General features: G+C 36.2%; 3 protein-coding genes across 5 annotated transcripts in view; all 3 read left to right on the top strand.

Moving 5' to 3' along the window:
* The first annotated feature begins 4,923 nt into the window (after positions 1 to 4,923).
* Positions 4,924 to 7,696, top strand: p2ry12 (purinergic receptor P2Y12). Of its 2 annotated transcripts, none has more exons than XM_014011086.1 (3): positions 4,924 to 5,058; positions 5,265 to 5,395; positions 5,698 to 7,696. In XM_014011086.1, exons 2-3 carry the CDS (start codon positions 5,273 to 5,275, stop codon positions 6,511 to 6,513), a joined length of 939 nt encoding a protein of 312 aa, XP_013866540.1. In that variant the 5' UTR covers positions 4,924 to 5,058; positions 5,265 to 5,272; the 3' UTR covers positions 6,514 to 7,696. The 2 variants fall into 2 exon arrangements, with proteins under 2 accessions (XP_013866540.1, XP_013866539.1); XM_014011085.1 differs by having other exon boundaries at positions 5,265 to 5,524.
* A 6,162-nt stretch (positions 7,697 to 13,858) lies between these two features.
* On the top strand, positions 13,859 to 14,863 carry LOC106519362 (P2Y purinoceptor 13-like). The gene has a single exon (XM_014010999.1). The coding sequence runs from the start codon at positions 13,859 to 13,861 to the stop codon at positions 14,861 to 14,863; it is 1,005 nt and encodes a 334-aa protein (XP_013866453.1).
* Positions 14,864 to 17,614: 2,751 nt separating this feature from the next.
* LOC106519415 (P2Y purinoceptor 13) overlaps positions 17,615 to 19,424 on the top strand; it is a 6,355-nt gene continuing 4,545 nt past the window's right edge. Inside the window, exon 1 of one of the 2 annotated variants that reach the window (XM_014011084.1) lies at positions 17,615 to 17,800. The gene's annotated coding sequence lies outside the window, so the exon portion shown is untranslated. Of the gene's footprint in view, positions 18,088 to 19,424 lie in introns of both variants that reach the window. The other variant, XM_014011083.1, reaches the window with a different exon arrangement.

Below are 19,424 nucleotides of genomic sequence, written 5' to 3'. Positions count from 1 at the left end.
GGAAGCGTTAAGCCCTATAGACACAGAATATCAGCAAAAAAGCTACAATAAACATCAATTTATATATCAGCCATACTGATATGAATTAAAATGTTTCAGAAACACACACTCATGGATCTAAAGAAACACAATAAACTTCTTATTGGTTTACAAATCTTTTGTGTGTTGTGCAAAGTTAAATTTACATTTTAATGAAATCGTGTTAGTCCTGAGTGTAGCAGCATTTCAGTGGGGGGTTAATTTGATTGGATGCAGATGTGGTCTTTGGTCCTCAAAGACTTTCCAAATGTTCCAGAGTCCACCTTTGTATACCTAACCTATGTCACTTCAGTCACGTATGCATGGAATAAACCTAAAACATCAAAGCACTTCTTGATTATTGAGTCGTAAAATGTGGAAGGAAATCTTGTAAACGAGCCAATTTCACCCAATTAGGCTGCATGAGCAGTGGCAGGGCTACTTCACAACACAGCTTGGTGCTTCTGCCCAATACGTTTATCAGCTGAAGAATGAAAAAACTTTCAAGTGTGGTTGAAATATCACAAGGCCTAAAGTGATCAACACTAAACTGGGTGGGAACTACAGAAGTCTATGATCTGTTTTTGATTAGCTTGTGATTGTGAATTAATTGGGTTCCTGTGATTAAATCCCTCTTTTTTTCACTCGTTTCACTTATTCTTTGAAACTTCAGCCAAATTATGTCAAACACAGGACAATGCCCAAGACGAAAGGCTGTGGGAGAAAAGTAATTTTGGCAAACTGCATTTGTTTAGTCAGGTCTTTTTGCTGTCAGTAATTCCTTCATGCTTCTGAAATAAAAGGTTTAATTTACCACTCTGCAGTAAAACTGATGTGTAATTTAGATACAATCTGAAGAAGCTGACGCACACAGCTGAGAAAACACAGAACACCTGTAAAATAAAACAAGAAAAATATCAATCTGTACTTTCTCATAACTACTCACTTCATTCAAATCATAATAGAGATTGAGTACTGTTCAACATCTCTTTTTGTTAATATTTTCTAAATTTTCAAATGTGAATGTACTATCCTTACATACAATATTAAATTTATAGGATTTAAAAAAAACATGAATTGTTTTGAACAGCTTTTACCACTATGATTAATCACCTGAACCGACACCTTCTGACCCATGACTTGGCCTTTCTGCAGCTCACTGTGTGCACGTCTAACTGAGCACACAGCAAAAACCTGTCAAATATGCCTGATGTCCCAAACTGACCGGCCTCTCAAAGACAGACTCTGCCACAACTAACCATCCAGTTTCTTCAACCAGACACAGCCAGACAAATTACAGCCAAAATGAGAAATTGAAAATAAAATGCTACAGTAGACAGGTGGCAGAGCAATCCAAAAAAAATTTGACTGCATGAAATTGTTGGCATAAAGAGAGATAACCGTGTAAAGTCTTACTGTCACTGGGGGATGCTGTTCTGTTACTCATTATTACAAAATGCAAATTTTCCTGCAACAAAATGTAACAGAAGCATTTTTACATTGATACATTACAATTAAGAAAATGTTAACATATCAATTTTGTTTTTTCAGTGACAAACTGAACAAAACCCTCAGAACGTTGTAAAACAAAAGGTTTTGTACTTGTGGTCGAGCTGAGTAAGCCAGGTAGCTTTTATTTGTGGGTCATTCGCTGATGAATTTGCCAGACATCAGACATGAGTTTGGATTTAGCAATACTCAAATAAACACTGTTGCCATGAAACCCTCAATGTGAGCAACAACCTGGAGCTTGAGATGGAATCAACAACATCATTTGCCAAAAAGACACTAAAGGAGGCCAGGAGCCAGTTGGATCCAGTCATGGGTTTGTGTGTGAGTCTGTTCTTTTGATTCAGCCAGTTAATACACCCACATTGGACACATAAGACCAACAAGGAAAAAAACAATGTTTTTGAGTCAGATTTTTAATGCAGAACTGAAGCCATACAGAAATCAATTTGGGGAAATGAAATTTTTTGTGAAAATGCAAAGACTAATTAATAGTGAAAGTAGCACAAGCATAAAAGAGCAAAACAGTAGCTTGAAACTATAAGTGGCAAAGACTTAATTAAAAGTAGCAGAATGAAAATATCAAAAGCCTAGCTAGAAAGCAGCTACATACAGCAAAACTAAAAGTTTAAAAAGGCAAAAAAAAAAAACAGAGCAAGTTTCAGTTGTCTGTATTACATTATTAACCCAAATAAAGCTAGAAACTTTGTAGCTCATATTCATTATTTTCAGGAATCTTGGTCTTTGACTAGCTTCAGATTTGTCAGCGTGGAACCATGTGGGAGACAGACATCCTGGAACCAAGACTGCACAGCTCACCCGGAGGAGCAGAAAGTAAAAAAAGAAGCATGCTTACCCTGTCGAAACAAAGTGTGGCTTCCACATTTTAAGCATGCAAGGAGGAACAAATGTGAAAGCCTGCCAAAGGAAATGTACACACATTAATAAATGTACACACGCACACAGTCACAAACAAACCACGAGCTAGGGCCACTCTGAATGTTTTTAGTTGACTCTATATATTCCAGTGTTTTGTATTTCACCTGTCCATGTGACAACATGATGGATTGTTGCCTGYTGCTAAAGGTCAGAGTGTCACAGTTCTGTGTCACCCTGGATTTCCATCAACCAGTCTCTTCGGACGATTGTTACAATTTTTATTAGGTGAATGTTTTTTTCCCTCCAACATCAGGATTTCACCCTGTCACCTACCCCTTAGCCTTATATTTGYTCAAACCACATATGGCTCCTAAACATGATTCACACTCTCTATGTAATACACCATGGAAAGCAGCTTTTCCCTGTTCACAAAGTGATTTTCTTAACTCTGTGTTTAAAGCAATAGTTAGGATCTTTTGAAGTGAGGCTTTGTGAAAATGTTATGAACTTGTTCTAAATAATCTTTTGAATGACCCCATCTTGCTAATGACACTGTCATTGTCTAATTTTTTTTTAACAAGTGCTGTTTTAGCAGTTTGCAACAGAAAGAGCTGTCCCTGCTTTTATGACTAAAACAGACCCTATTTGTTCTTTGCCACACACTCAAGGCCGAATGTTTTGCCAACAAACGTATCAGAATGGTTGCTCTAGTTATTCTACTTCTCCTGTCTGCTTTCGATGGAGCTAACRAGGATTACAAGCGAGGCTTTGCTGCATCGCGTGTCTGTGTTTACTGTGAAATTAGATATCATTTGATAATGCTTTTTGTGTAAACGATTCATGCAAATCTAAAAAAAAAACAAATACAAGAGTTAGAATAACGAGCTTACCTGGCCCTCGTGTGTGATTTTAAAACTTCTTCTAAAATCAAACATAAAGCACATCTTTACGTGCCTTTTTTTTATCAGAATTCATCTGAGACACTAGATATTTAACAAGAAAAAGAAGCCGGTGTTGAATTTGAAAGCAGGCAAAGTATTTGTTGAGTCCTCTCCTGAAACATGCTTGGTTTGCTYCTGAACAAGAAGCGATGTGTATGTATGAATGGGGGAACTGAGCTTGAATGTAATATTTTGAACATCGTGCAGTTTCTATAACATGGAAAACCACAAAAACCAGTGAAAGCACACAGAAACCTTTAGATTTCCCTTTTCTWAAGGATAGAATACTGCTGATTAAACCAGTCTTGGGCAGACTGCAGGAAGTTGCAAAGTTGCCACATGAAYTGGTGACTCAAGGGTGAAGGGTCAGAATGCCCTTAGGTCCGTATGATGAAAAGAAGAAGAAGAAGAGAGCACTGTGTTCAGGAATTAGTTATTTCTTCTGCATTCAAATGAAATGGGCTGTGGTAGGTCCGTGGTCAGGGCCGTGGTATTGTAATCCTGATGCTGCARGTTTGAGCCCTGGTTGTGTAAGCAAAGGCATCTGATGTAAAAAAAAATAAAAGGCCAAATATTTTGTGCTTTGCTCACTGTGGTGACACCTTTAAATTGGAGCAGCCGAAAGAAAAAAAAACTTTAAAAATAAATCTATATCATATCAGAATCAGAATCAGTTTTATTGCCATTGTCAATGAACAGGGTTCACAGAGTAGGAATTTGCTTTAGTGTAAAGGTGCAATGGGTATCAAATATAACAAAAGAAGAAAATACAAAGAATAAAGAAAAAAATTAAATATATAAAATATATGTACACCAGTTCAATACAGTATTCGGAGCAGACAATACATTTGGGGTTGTGCAATTAGATCCAATGATAAAAATGACCAGAAAAACAATACAGTCAGAGTTGTGCTGTAAGAAACAGTAATAAAGTGGCCAAGGCAGTTGTTAATAAATACAAWTGAAAATGCTGTTAATCTTATCCACAAATCAGATACAAATTTGCAACAACCACCASTAGACATGAAAACATGTTTAAGTAAAGTTAAATTGTGTTTTGTGTTGTGTGATCAGAAAACACTACAAAAAAAACTGTAACAAATACTGTACAGAGCAGACAATTGTGCTGCCACATTACTGCAAATTAACAATGAATACATATATTTTTAAAAAAGACTGGGTGAGTAATCAAAACTGTTTTTTTTTTTCTTTAGAACATGGCTGTAAACAGAGACAAATAGAGAATTAAAACGTGCCTAATAAAAATAATATCAAAAAGTTGCAAAAAACAGATAGCAATACAAAGTGAAAGTTGTGCAATTATTGTTTCCAAATGTAGAAAAAAAATTGAAAAAAACAGGAAGTGCATGTCTGTATGATAAGGTTCCAATGTTTAGTATAGAGCTTCCGCTGCTCTGTGTGACTGCTCATTTTAAACATTTTATTTAAAAAAATGCAGATAAATGTCATTAGAAAACAGAAAAAAACATATTTTTATTCATTTGGTTAAAATCCTAGACTAAGTTTTTTTGTTTGTTTGTTTCTTGCCTTTTTTGTGACAGGAAAGAAAAAGAAGAAATGAGAGTCTTCCTGTCACAAGCYACAAACATGCCAAACACTGAAACATCAGTGAACATTTGGACAGAAAACTGAGAAGACGGGCAGATTTATGCACATCGTTAAGCTAACAGGTCACTGCTTTTACAGTTGTGTAAGTATATTTTATTACACTGATTACAGAAATTATTTTTATTGTGATTGCAAACGAAAATAAATGTTTACAAAGATTAACATTTTTTTGTAAGAAAGAGACTTGTTTTTTTTTTAATGAAAAAAAAGAGACGTATTTTTGGTTATTGAATCATTTCGACTCGTGGGATTTTAACAGTACTTGTTCTCTTTTTGTATTTGAAATAGACCRAGACATGGAGGGAAACACAACTTTCCCTGTGTTTCCCACTAATAGCAGCTTCACCAACAGATCCTGCTCCCGTGATAATGCTTTCAAGACGGTGGTTTTACCTGTCCTCTACTCCTGTCTTTTCTTGGTGGGAATGTCTCTGAATTGTTTGGCAGCATGGGTGTTGTTTCACATCCCCTCTCGCTCTTACTTCATTATTTACCTGAAGAATATTGTTGTTGCAGATGTCATCATGACGCTGACGTTTCCTTTTAAGGTGAGTCATATTTACAATTCATTGTGGGGTTTATAAGGATTATAAGGTTTGGTGTAAATTGCTATTTAACTTATGTTTGAGAGTAATGTGTAAAAAGGGCATCTTATTTAGTCTGATGGTTAATTGAATGTTGAAGAGTAAAACCTGAAAGAATAAACATTCTGTCTCTGCAGGTGCTGTCAGACTCCAACATGGCAACCACTAACCTGCGGGTATTTGTGTGCCGCGTCTCCTCGGTGCTGTTTTACCTCACCATGTACATCAGCATCCTTTTCTTTGGCCTCATCAGCATCGACCGCTGCAGAAAGACCCTTAAGCCCTTTAAAGGTCTTAAYGCTAACCGACTCACCTGGAGGAAACTTCTTTCAGGAGCCATTTGGACTTTTCTGCTGATCCTCTGCCTGCCCAACGTGATCCTCACGTGTAAAACTCCGACTTCTCCTGATTTCAAATGCAGCGACCTGAAGACAGAAAATGGGCTATACTGGCATGAGGTGGTAAATGATGTCTGTCAAGTGATTTTCTGGGTCAACCTGGTGACTGTGTTGATATGCTACACTCTAATCACCAAAGAACTGTACAAGTCCTACTCCCGCACCAAGTCCCACAGCTCTGAAGGGACTGTACCTCTGGCACCAAGAGGGGAAACAATTCGGAGGCCTCAGGAGACCAAAAGGAAAAAAATGAATGCAAACGTATTCCTGATTCTAGCGGTGTTCTTTGTGTGCTTTGTGCCTTTTCACTTCGCCCGAGTTCCGTACACCATGAGCCAGACCCGACCGGTTCTCTTCGATTGCACGCTCAAGCTTTTCTTCTTTCAGCTGAAGGAAAGCACACTTTTCCTCTCATCCCTAAATGCTGTACTGGACCCTCTAATCTACTTTTTCCTCTGCCGGTCCTTCAGGGCCACTCTATTTAAGACCCTGCGGCTACCCTCTGGTACATGCAGCTGGGCAACAGGAACCAGAGACTCATCTGACTGTGCATAAAAAAAGAGTAAGACTTAATGGGAATTATTGTGGCAACTRCAAAACTGGGTCACTCATAAATGGATCATTACATACAGTATGTACCTTATTACCATTCTGGAGGCTATCCTTATGTCTTTTGATTTTCAAATATGTATGTTGCTTTTTCTTACAGCCATGTGACAAGAAAATCTTAGCTTTGGGCTTTGAGAAATTTCATGAAGAAACAATAAAATGAGTAAAAATACTAACAATAATTTTATTAGTTTTTAATCTAGTATGTGGCAATTTCTAACTGGCAAAAAAATACAGTTTTTTGCTTTGTTTTTCAACCATAAACAGCTCACCTAAAGGAAGAGTTCAGTCCGAAAAAGTGGTTAATAATTACAAATAATTATTTAACTGTTGCAGATTGCTGTTTGAAAGACCTCCATTTGGATTTATGTGGTTAGTCAAAGCATAGCAAGGACCACAAGTTGCGCCAGAAATGCTATAGCTAGCTACTGCTGTTTGAATTTACAAACAATCATAGAATTTTGGTGACTAAGCCAGTATCAGCTAAACCCAATGAGCTTTAAGTTGTGAGTAACAATTAAGTTGTTCCCATCCCTTAATTTTGAATGCCCTGTTGGGTCTTAATTCTGCATCTACAGGAAAAGAAAATGTACAGACATTTCCATTATTCACACAAAACTAGGAATGATATTTGATTGTATTTATAGTTATGTATTTTGTTTGATTAATATAAAGTCAGGGATTGGTACCTGTCATAGTGTTTAAATACATGATAAAACATTTAAAATTTATAGTAACTATTTCATACAGTATCTCTACTGGATAAAATAATGTGGGATTTGTTGAAATCACAACCATTTGTGTCAAAAAAGAAAGTGTTGGATTAAATTTCAGGATGCATTCAAATGCTCCGGTTAGACATAGAAAAACACAACAAAACACAGCAACAACTGCTTTTTCAAGTAATGACAAATGAAAATCAGGTGCCACTGGGAAGGTTGAAGAGGAAAACATGCAAAACAGAAATCATTCTGGTATTAAGTTTGGTTGAAGTTCGTTTCGGAAACTGACACTGACGTAATTATGAGCAATATCATCTTACCTGTGGAAGATATTTTCTATTTTCTGCTCCTTTTCATTCATGACTTATTTTTTCATTTTTTTCTTTGATCTTTGACTTTTGTATGAATTGATGTTTTTTTATAGATTAATTGTTTTGCCTTATATATATTGTTTTATGAATAAAATAAAATAAAAAATATGTTTTTAAATGGTTTGCATTTTGAGAAAAAGAGTTTCGATGGAATCAATGAACTCAGTCCAAGCAGGGCCAAGACAAAATTGGAATGATGATGCATCTAAACAACTTAGATATCAAAAATTTAACAGCAGTTCATGTGAACACTGACATAGAAACTTTTACATCACTATTATTTTTGTGCATAAAACTACATAAAACTTCATGATTACTGACAAGCAGTCACAGTGTGACCCTGAAAGGAAGAAGCAGGTATAGATGATGGATGGATGGATGGATGGATGGATGGATGGATGGATGGATGGATGGATGGATGGATGGATGGATGGANATGGATGGATGGATGGATGGATGGATGGATGGATGGATGGATGGATGGATGGATGGATGGATGGATGGATGGATGGATGGATGGATTGATTGATTACTGGTAAATGCAAATAGTAGCAGCAGTGGTTAGAAGTAGCACTTTTGTTGAAACATGGGAATCTTTTGGCAAAAACCTCAAAATTATTCAAAAACATTTCTCCAAAATTAGGTTGTTGAGATATCTACAACAGGTAATATATTGACTAAGGATCTAAATCAGGGCTATACAATTAAACTGCTACAGGGGCCATAGTTACTGCAGGCCAACAGCGCAGGGGCCGAATATCCAGCAATTAAAGTCATTATGTAATTAAACCAAGTATTACAAAGATCTGTTACCTTTAAACTTTTTTATTTAATTTATTTATTTACATTTTTTGCTGCATTTAATCATGAATACAACATACAGAACCCTATAATAAAGGTGGTGATAATAAAACAAAACAAAAATAAAACATATGCCTCTTATTTACTACAAATACAAATATTTTGACATCTCTGACTTGCCAAATTTTTAAACCAATTGTATTTTCCCTTTCATTGTTTTATTTTCAACTGCTTGTAGTTTTAACTGTCTTAGGTGTTCATAGAAATGGTTTTTACCAGCTTGTAGCCAAGACTGTGACGTTTCTGTAGATAGCAAACAAGTCTATGTCCAACAAAAGAACTTGGAGTAATCAAAGTAGAAAACTGGGGGTTAGGGCTTAAGAGATGAATGAACCAATTGGCGGGCCAAACTTTGGTCACTCACAGGCCAGATGTGGCCCGCGGGCCGCCAGTTGAATAGCCCATGATCTAAAAACAATCTTTTCAAAAATTCACTATAAATCTAAACCCTATTGTAATTTGATTAGCAATGTACCGTTTGTTATTTAAAAGAGGCTACAAAGATGCAACTCACATTTTAAATTCTACAAAATCTAAAATAAATTTTTTTCTTACACATCCTGAGGATGTTCAGCACATCACACCTCTCATTCAACAGTACCGCATCAGACTTGTGACCATAAAAGTGGTTGTTGCATGTCTCTTTAACATTACATCTTTTTCTTGAAAAAGCCTTCTTGAACCATCGATGTTAGTCCAAATTAGATCACTAGCTGTGCAACACATCTGCATCTGCATGCAGTTGTGCATATATAGGGTGCATATATATGTAAAATATATATTTTGTATTAATTATTTGGAATTATGAGACTATTTTATGAAAAGAGAAACATGAAAATACGAGGAGAAAATCTTCCACAAGCTGACTATTTGAACAATTTTTGTGTTGTACAGCCATCTAGTGAGATAATTTGGAGCAACATCTGTTGGATTRAAAGCCTTTATGCAAAAAGAAGATAAAGACAATAAATGATACAATCATTTTAAAACAAGTTTCAGCAATCCTCAGAAATCATGTTGTTGCTGTTTTTCTTTCAGCTGCTCCCTCCTACAGTGAAAAAACTCAGATGAAATATTTTGGAAATACTTTTACGCCAGATCCCCCTCCTGATGCAAGTGAAACTGCAAAACTGACCACCAAGCTTACACAGCCCAGAGGTGTCTATGCAAACTGTTTACCATGTAATTGTTTCTATCTATACATTTTTAAGTAATAATGTGCATTTTTATTTAGATGTACTAAATAAAGTAAGTAAAGTACTTACATTAAAATGGTGATGAAGAAAACAAAGTATATGTAACTGTACACAATCTAAATATTCATCCAATGATTCTTTCATCATTAAACTACTGTTTTTTTTTTTTTTTTTTGCTTGTTTGTAGTTGGGTCGCAAAGGCAACAAGACCAGAATAGAAATGTAGACACTTTTCACCCAGAGACACTCTCCAGCTCTTCCTTGGAGATCCCAAGGCATTACCAGGTCAGAGAGGATACATTATCCCCCCAGTAAGTTCTGGGTCTAGCTTCTCCTCCCAGAAGACGCTCCCAGAAACCATTCAGAAAAGCATCCAGGCGTCTCAGCTGACAACAACTTATTTCATTTTAAATGACACAGTGAGCAGTTTTTCAGTCAAAACACAGCCATGTGAGATGGTTGATTTTTTTAAATGAAATATCACATGGGATGACAATGCCAGGATTCATCAAAGATTTAGGGTTAAGTTTGAATGAGTTCTACATCAGAACTAAACAAAGGTCTACTAAGTTTTTGATTCAGTGTTGTATCTTTAACTGAGCTTGTCTTTGACCACCCAAGCCACATTGGTAGATTTGTTTGTCTAATTTTCGCAGAACATCTGACATGGCCTCGCGGAAAACTGGTGGTCAACATGAAAGTGGTGAGACTGGTTTGTTGATGCAGAGAATTCAGCCTCTGCGCAGAAATACTGTAGCAGCAAGACCACAGTAAAGTTTAACAACAGAATCAGGTCATCTATCAGWAAATGGTACAACTGATTTATCCAGGTTTAGTACGCCTATATATGTGGATCTTTAATGCAATTATATGATTTATTTTCACTTTTTTAATGTAAAGAGAATAACTGTTGTTTAGAAAGCTACTTTAACCAACATAACAAGTCATGTATTAATTTTTAAACAAATGTTGAAATTTGTAAGCAACTCGGAAAAACCCCAGATCGTTAAGTGTGAATTCTCTAAACCAGTGGTTCCCAAACCTTTCACCTTCTGAACCAAAAAATATCCATGGCAGAGGCTTGTGACTCCTCGTCTGAGTATACAAACTTTGTCAACAACCCTAATGAACAAGGGTTTATAATTATAGGAAATTTATTCCATCACCAATATTTTCTATTACCCATAATTTGATTTCTGGAGATCAGTCCGAGGACTCTAACTTGATGCTTCATGACCCACAATTGTGTCATAAACCCAGGTTTGGGAAACACAGTTCTAAAGGATGTAATTAGGAGCATTTATTACGCTAACTGATCTCAAGTTCATGACTATAAAACATGTTAGGGAGTTTGCTGTCATAAACTACCACAAATCATATWAACTTGTTGGCATAAGGCAAAGCATAAATTCTGGTATATGAACTCTGTCAAAGAAAAGCCTTTGTGTTTGGGGAAGAATCAGATCTCAGCTCTGAGGCCACCCTGTTGGCTGGATGTCTGACGTCTAGTTTGTTTTTGTCTAAAGCCAATAAACTTTTCCTATTTTTGCATACGTCCTGATAAACTACCAGTCTTCTCACAGCTGGAACTTCAATGTGTTTGTTAGGAAAATCAGCAGCGTTTCTTAAGCACCTGCCCTGTCAGGATGCTGTCACACTGATCCATCTCCTAACTTTGTGCTTGAGGAGGAAGTGGCAACTCATTCTTTGTAAGTTTTTATTTTAACTGTTTTTTATGTCAGTTTAGCAACATATTAGAGAGACAAAGAAAGCTAGTGAAATATTAAATTGTGACAGCGTTATTACACATTTAGAACAGTTTTGAATATCTGAGATGAAACTGATCAAATTCAGAAGTTTACATCTTTAACTAAAGCAACTATTTTAACTGAGTTAAATAAATCTTAATTTTGTTTCCTACACAGTCTTCACTGACCTAAAGTAATTGTCTCCTCATTTTTCGATTTTGTAAACTCAACAGGGTCACTTGAAGGTAATTTAACATTCTGTCTTTTCTTCCTGTTATAGCCAGACTGACATTATGTTACAAAATTAAAAGAAAACGTATAAAGTTGAAGTCACAACAAATTAGTTGTTGCATGAAATATTTGAAKTAGTTGTTTTTTAAAGGTTTATAGAAAAAGTTTCCTATCATTTACTATTACAGAGATTTATCATTTAAGCTCCCAACAGCTGGGCAATAGCTGTGTTTTGCTTTATTGTGTTTGTTCAGAGTTTACATGTTCTTCCTGCTYATGCAGGTTATTTTCCAGATAGTTTCCTCCCACAGAATAAAAACATGCMTGTTAGGTTTATTTGTAACTTTAAATTGTCCTGTTTGTCACATTTGCCTTTCTGTGTCTGGACTTGGGACCTGTCCAGGGTGTATCTCGGCTCTTCCACAGTGACTGCTGGACACAGGAATCAGCTATTTAAAAATAATTTATTGCAATTTCAAAAGCAACTGAAATAGTTATATTTTAGATAAAAGGCTATTTAAAATGTTTTTATTAGACTGCCACAGCCAAGGCTTCTGCAAGTGAGAGATTTTTATTGGTGATGTTGCTCTGTAGGTTAACCCACAAAGCATCTAGTGATCAAGTTTCTGTTGTGTTGTTGTCTTTAATAACAACAAAGTAAAACTTATTTACTAAATGTATGTTTCTATGACTGTATGGGTGTTATTTATTGACACGACCATAACAGGGCAAGATAAGTGAAGATAATGAACATGGTCTCTGAAACAACAGTCTAGACTCTAGAGTGATGAGCAGGTGTTTGCACAATGAAAACCTCAGTTCTGCAGACAAAATACTACATTGTTTCTCTTTGGATCGTGGATCTAAACATGCCATTATAGTTTTTGTTGCACAGATGCGGTGTGTACGCAAAGCAGCGTGCCATTTTCAGTATATGGGGCATGAAGTGCAGATGAATCACAATGACTGCCCTCACCACAACATTTCCATCACATTCGTTAACAAACATCAGGCAGCAGAACTCTGATGCAGCCTGCAAGATAAAATGCATCAAAGTTTCCTGTGAGAATGCACTGTAGCTACTGTATGTGGAGGTCCAATCAGAAGGATTTCAGTTCTAAGATGACAGATTTTAATTAATTTGTTTTTTATTTTATTTTATTGTAGAAGATTAACATCCTATTTATATTTTAACTGGGGTTTCAGAAATAGATTATATACAGTATAATCTAAGTGCTAATAACTTAACAGTAACATTTTTAAAGTATACAGWATCAGGCCTAACTAGTTTAGTGCATCAGGTAACAGGAATACTGAACTGTAATTTGATCTCAAAATGTGGTTTTATGGATTTCTGCAAAATAATAAACCAAAATATTTAGATTTAACACTTTAAACTTGCTCAGGAATTTCGGTGAGAATTCTTCCAAAATGGTGCTGAATTCTGAGTTTGTACTTTCTTGTATTCACGTTTCTGTCTTGTTGTGGTAGGGTCTACAAAATGGAAGCTTCAATTAAAGTTATACAAGTGCAGTTGTGAAAAGAAAATTCAGCTTAAAGATTCTGCCTAAAAATGTACTTTTTTCCCCCAGCCTGGAAGTCAAACTGAGAAAATAAAGGTTGATGGATGATTACTCAGAGCCATACTTTAATCAGGGTGAGTAGCGAACACAAAGACGCTACACACACAGAAACATGTAAAAAGAATAAATGAACTAAAGGTCCAGAGATCATTGAAGGAATGCATGTTTCCCAACATCTTTYATGTCACAAATTAACACTAAAATCAAAGTTATAGCTAATWTGGTCAAACCTTGTGAAAGCTATTCTCATATGTTGTGAGATGTCACAAGATTCCCATGACTCTCAGCTACTACCAGTCCAAATGTAGCTCAGTAAATTTAGAAACAAAGGAGGTAAAGTCATTTTTATGTCAGCTAAGTTCAATTAGCTGTAGCCTCTTGAATGTGGCTGACTCCAAATGTTAGTGAGTTTTAGATGTACATCCTGTGACGTCTTGCAAAAAGACAGACTTTAACAATTCATACCAAAATTTTAAGATATTGCACAATTTGTAGAAAAACATTTTTAAACTGTATAATTATTATGTGTTTAAACTGTAGTTTGGATTCTAATTTGTCCCTTTTTTGTCCTTAGATGTAATGGATCCATCGCTCCAAATATCTCAGAACCTTTCTGGTTGTTCCAGTTTAGMGCATAATCCTTATATAATCCCGTCTCTCTACTTTCTGATGTTTCCATTAGCCTTGCTGCTAAATGTTGTGGCAGCATGGGTGTCTCTGCACCTGAAGGCCACKTCCACATTTGTGGTGTACCTGAAAAATCTTGTAGCTGCTGACATCATTATGACCTTAATGATCCCAGTCAAAGCTGGAGCCAGCCTGCCGGGTGCATGGCAGCAGTTCGCTGTTCCCACATGCCGTTTTTTTTCTGTCATTTTCTACAAYGCACAGTACACCTGCATTGCCCTGTTGTGCTGCATCAGTTTGGACCGYTTCTTTAAGATCATGATGCCCCGCAGCACATTTTTTGGCCAGAGTTTGACCTTCAGCAAAGTGATGTCAGGTGCAGTCTGGGTGTTGATGTTTGGAGGGACAGGTCTACCAAATATCCTCTTAACTAACAAGCCTGCCGAGAACATGACAGAAAGCAGTCCATGCACAATTCTGAAAGGGCCTGCAGGAATAGCGTTCCACGAAAAATCCTCGCTTGCTCTGAACGTTTTCTTTTGGCTTGTCAGCGTGATCATTGTGGTTTGCTACATCTGCATCGCAAACAAAGTGATCCAGTCCTACAGAAAGTCCGGTAGCAACAACAGCCAGGGAAAGCAGAAAATCAAACTACGCGTTTTCTTGGTTATAATTGTGTTTTTTGTGTGTTTTGGTCCGTACCACATTATAAGAATTCCATACACTTTTCAACAAGTCAGYTATTCTGATACCCAGTGCTCTAACGCCTATGAACGTATCAGATTTGCCAAGGAACTCAGCCACTGGCTCGCCACAACAAACATCTGCATGGACCCGCTTCTCTACGTCTTTCTTTGTAGGGAGTTTAAGGAGAAACTGATGTCAATGATGAAAAGTTTGATTATTTCCCTTAAAGGTACCACAGGTACTAAGTTAAGAATTCCTTTTTCCCACTGAACATTTTACTGCTGTCTTTTTTGAAGGTTTGGGAACGGGTATGAAATATCCATCCATCCATCCATCCATCCATCCATCCATCCATCCATTCATTTTCTGTACACGCTTCTTCCTTTTCAGGGTTGCGGGGTATGAAATAATTGGAACAAAAAGACTACAATGATTTTGACCATTTAAAGTGAAGCTCTGTGGAAGATTTATGAACGATTGTCTTACCTTTTGTAAATAGTTCTTTAGGCATGTTCAGTTTGGAGAAACAAGAGTATCTTATGGGGCTGCGACTCTTGGAGATAGTTGCCGACTCAAAAACGGGAATTTTGTGAAAAAAAAATTGCGAATTTTCTGTTGCAATTTCACTGAAACCTGAGTGTTGTAATGAAGTGACCTGCGTGCCATATGGTTGAGTTTTGAGTGGACATTTTTTTAAAAGCATGGCTTATTTCTGTGTGCATGGCTTTTGCAACTTTGTTTTAGGCCATGCATATTATGTTGTTACCTGTCTTTGCGCACAGCTTACCCGCCTCAGCATGCTCTGTACTAGGTTTGGGTAAGATCGAATTTTGTGAAATTAATCATCATAAAATCTGTCAACAATTAATAATTGTCTCTTTGCAATTACTGCAGTTTGTGCCACATGATTTTCGTGTGTGATGCACTATGAAGGACACATTTGACCCCAATCGTGGAGGAAGGCGTGGAGCACCTAACCCTAACCCTACAAATTTGTTTAAACACTTGAAAACACTGCCATAACCAGAGTACAAGGAAAGCCAGAAAATGCAGACAAAGTTCTTAGTGTCGTCTACAACAAACTCTCCTCCAGCAAATGGTGGAAAGAAATGACTCAAGGCTGGGTCACACTGCAAGATTTTAAAACACTTGGCCGATTTTTAAAGACTGAGCGACACTTCGTGAGAATAACAAAACATGGATATACCAGGTTTGGTCCAACATTGTGTGGTGTACAGCCACACGGCAAGAAACAACACACCACACACGGACAGATTTCATTCATAAACATTCAGATGTCTGCAAGAAATCACACAAGACTTCTCGTGAGAATTCAGATATCAGAGAAAAACTGTCACGTGACTCCCAGAGATCAGACGTGAGTTCTGAGTAAATAAACATTTGAGATCAGGACTGAACAATGTTGATCATTTGTGGGCTATTGTTAACAGAGAAAATAACTTCTAAATGATTTTTAACATCCAGCGGGCTTTCTGGTGAGTCATGACAGTTTTTTTTTATGTCTTCTGTATTTTGGAATCCCCTCCATGTTTTCATGTTACCTCRTTTTCTGACTGGCTACACGTCACATTCAACAGCCTGCGAGCTCCTTACACACTGTGATATTGAATATCCCCGATTTGAGATCGAAGCAGTCCCAAAGTCCTTCCAAGACTGTATTACTCTTAACTAGAGCCATCACAGTAATGTGAGCAAAGGGAAGGGCAAAAATTGGCACAATTATCCTGCTGTGTGAACCCGACATTTCCTGAGAATCCAGGACTCTGTCACTCTGTCCCCTTACGAACAGCAAAGTAAAGCTGGAAGAAGATATTGCTGGGTGGACCTTGACTGTTAAAATGAAGAACTGATKATTTGTAAGTATAATTTTAGAACACTGGGTGACTGATTTAGAGACAAAAAACATGCAAGTGCAAATTTCWTCTATTAATCATCGACTAAATGTCAGAATTATTTGTGCTTTATTTTGTTGCCAGTATCGAACAACCCTATCCTGTACATGCCTTGGTAGCCGCCCCCGCCTCTACAATGCAAAATCTATACATACCRCACTTCGAAACATCTGAACTATTTCTTTAAGTTTTGTTTTTTATGGAACGTAAAGATGACAAGCACACTTGAAATGAAACTAATGTGTGCATTTCATAGGGAAGTCTTGATATTTTTGGTCAGTGACAAAATAGATCAGGTCCTATAATCTGCAAATGTGCAATATCTCAATCTGCTCCAGTAAATAATATGGTAACCGTTTATGGTTTATCATGTAAAAATGAAAAGAAATAACTGTGTACATTAATCTTGCCGCATTGATTCATGTTGCTAATTTGATTTTTTTTATGTACAAAAATGTATTTTAAAGCATTCATTTGAAAAATAAAACCAATAAACATTGCATGCTTGACAGCTGGTCAGTTATTTTATCTTTCTGAAAGTTATGTAATCTGATGTAAATCTCAAAGTCTGTGCAGATTTTGAAAAAAGTAACTGTCATTCACAATAAAGCCAATTCTGACTAAACAACAGTACTTGTGTGAACGCTGTAGTAAACATATGCATGCCATTTCTCTGACATGTTTTCCTGTATTTCCATCCTCTTTCCTGGCTCAGATCCAACAAAAGTCTCACAGGAAGTCATATCTGAGTGTTTTTTAGGAGGACACAAAAGGGACTCTTAAAAACAAAACGGATGATGATTTCTCGGAAATCTTGTATCAAAGGTTTAATAAAACTGAAAAAAAGTATTCCATTAAAATAAACTAAATTAATTGTTAAATCTAAAATTAATTTTTAAACTTTTTTATGTAAAAATTATTTTTCTTTACTGGTTCAACTGAAGGGGAACTGAAAACATCAGTAGTTCACTTTAAATGTCCGCTTCCTCTTCTTCTTCTTCTTTTAATTTTCTTTTGACTGATTTTAACATATGCTGTGGCATGAAGGGAGGTGCAACAGTGTGCAGGAGGTCTCAACAGTTGGTTCAATGTCAAAGCATTTGCCTGCAAAGAGCCGGTGAGACTACAGCGAGCGAACAGAGGCAGAGGGGCTGGCACGGAGCAGAACAAGCCTCTCAGCAGACAATCGGAACAGGAAGCGAGGAAGGAAGGGGGTCTTTCACCCGGAGGAAGACTGGCAAACCATTGGGATTGTGACAAGACAGCCACACAGTTACTCCAGAGACCACCCATTGTAAGAGCATCAAACACTGACACGCATGCACAGAAACAACACACACTCGCTTAAATGGAGGAAAACAGTAGGAGGAAGAAGTACTKAATGAGACAGAGTCAAAACTAGTGTTTCTTCACTGATAACTTATTAGATTCTTAGTGACTTTATTCATTTTTGAGGTTTCATTTTCCTTTTTTATGGGTGAAGAGAAGAAAGGAGAATTGAAACGGTTCGCTTCCTTCTTTTTTATGAAATACTGTAATTTTTCGGTGTTTTTCAAATGCTGGCAGTCACAAAATGTGAAGGTAAGACTTAATTAAAAATTCGTTTTAGATAAGATGTTGATTAAAATGGGACAGCACAGCAAAAATATCTTGGACTGACAAATGAAAGCAAGTATTATTTATTTATTTATTTATTTATTTATTTATTTATTTATTTATTTATTTATTTATTTATTTATTTATTTATTTATTTATTTATAGATGTTGTTCCTAGAATTATTTACAAAAGAGATAGAACCTACAGACACTAAACTTTCTGATTTACATGTAGAAACCTAAGARGCAAATCTTTTCTCTATCAGTTTTGTTTCCTTTGGATACCAGCATCTTGTAGTCCCTTTGTAGTTCCAGATCAGTTTTTCTGCTACCATTATGAAGTCCCTTATTTGTTAGGGGTGTACGAACACATTGATACACTGAAATGTTGTGATATGTCATTTCCTGATAATGTATCYRTTTTTAATTAAGKCTTCATGGATGAATGTAAATGTAAAATGCRGTTCTCAGTTATTCAGTGTTCTTCTGTTCTTCTGATTGCATAAAATTAAACAGKTTTTTTCAAATTGTGCTTTTTATCCTGAGCTTTTTGTAGAAAAAAAGGGCGAAATATCACCTTGCTTAGAGGATCGCAATATATCGTCACAATTTATCATATTGTGATTTGCAGCAAATTATTGCTGTATTTGTTTGAGGATGTTGGTCTTCAATTGTGTTTTGTTGAGCAATGCAAAGTTTTTTATAATATTAAATTCGACAGCAGACTAATTTCTTGATGGAATTGACATGAAGAAATAATGAATATTGTAAAAAAAATCTTGCAGATGAAAGATTAAAAGATTGTGTGGACATGGACATGATGTTTGTGAAGGAAATAATGGGTTATGTTATTGAGCCATTTACATGTRTTTGTAATTTATCTTTTTCAACTGGTGTATTTCCAGACAACATGAAGATAGTTAAGGTCCCTCTTTATAAGAATGGTGAGAAATGTATGTTTAACAATTACTGACAAATATCCTTGGTACCACAGTTTTCAAAGATTTTGGAGAAATTATTTGTGAACAGATTAGATAAATTTATTGGCAAACAAAACATTCTAAGTAGTAGTCAGTTATGGGTTTAGAACAAATAATTTGACATCAATGGTGCTCATGTAACTGATAGAACAAATAACAGCTTTTGATCAAAAACAATACTGTGCTGGTATTTATGTGGATTTAAAGAGAGCCTTTGACACCACTGACTACAGTATTCTTCTTGAAAAGCTAAATAAATAGAGGACCAGCACTACAGTGGGTATCTAGCTATTTGAAAAAATAGGAAACAGTTTGTACAAATAAATGATGTAAGATCTGAAC

Source organism: Austrofundulus limnaeus, unplaced genomic scaffold (assembly GCF_001266775.1).
Source record: "Austrofundulus limnaeus strain Quisiro unplaced genomic scaffold, Austrofundulus_limnaeus-1.0 Scaffold76, whole genome shotgun sequence".
Lineage (NCBI taxonomy): Eukaryota > Metazoa > Chordata > Actinopteri > Cyprinodontiformes > Rivulidae > Austrofundulus > Austrofundulus limnaeus.
The sequence above is the reverse complement of the archived record's forward strand: the minus strand, read 5'-3'. Positions and strand labels throughout refer to the sequence as shown.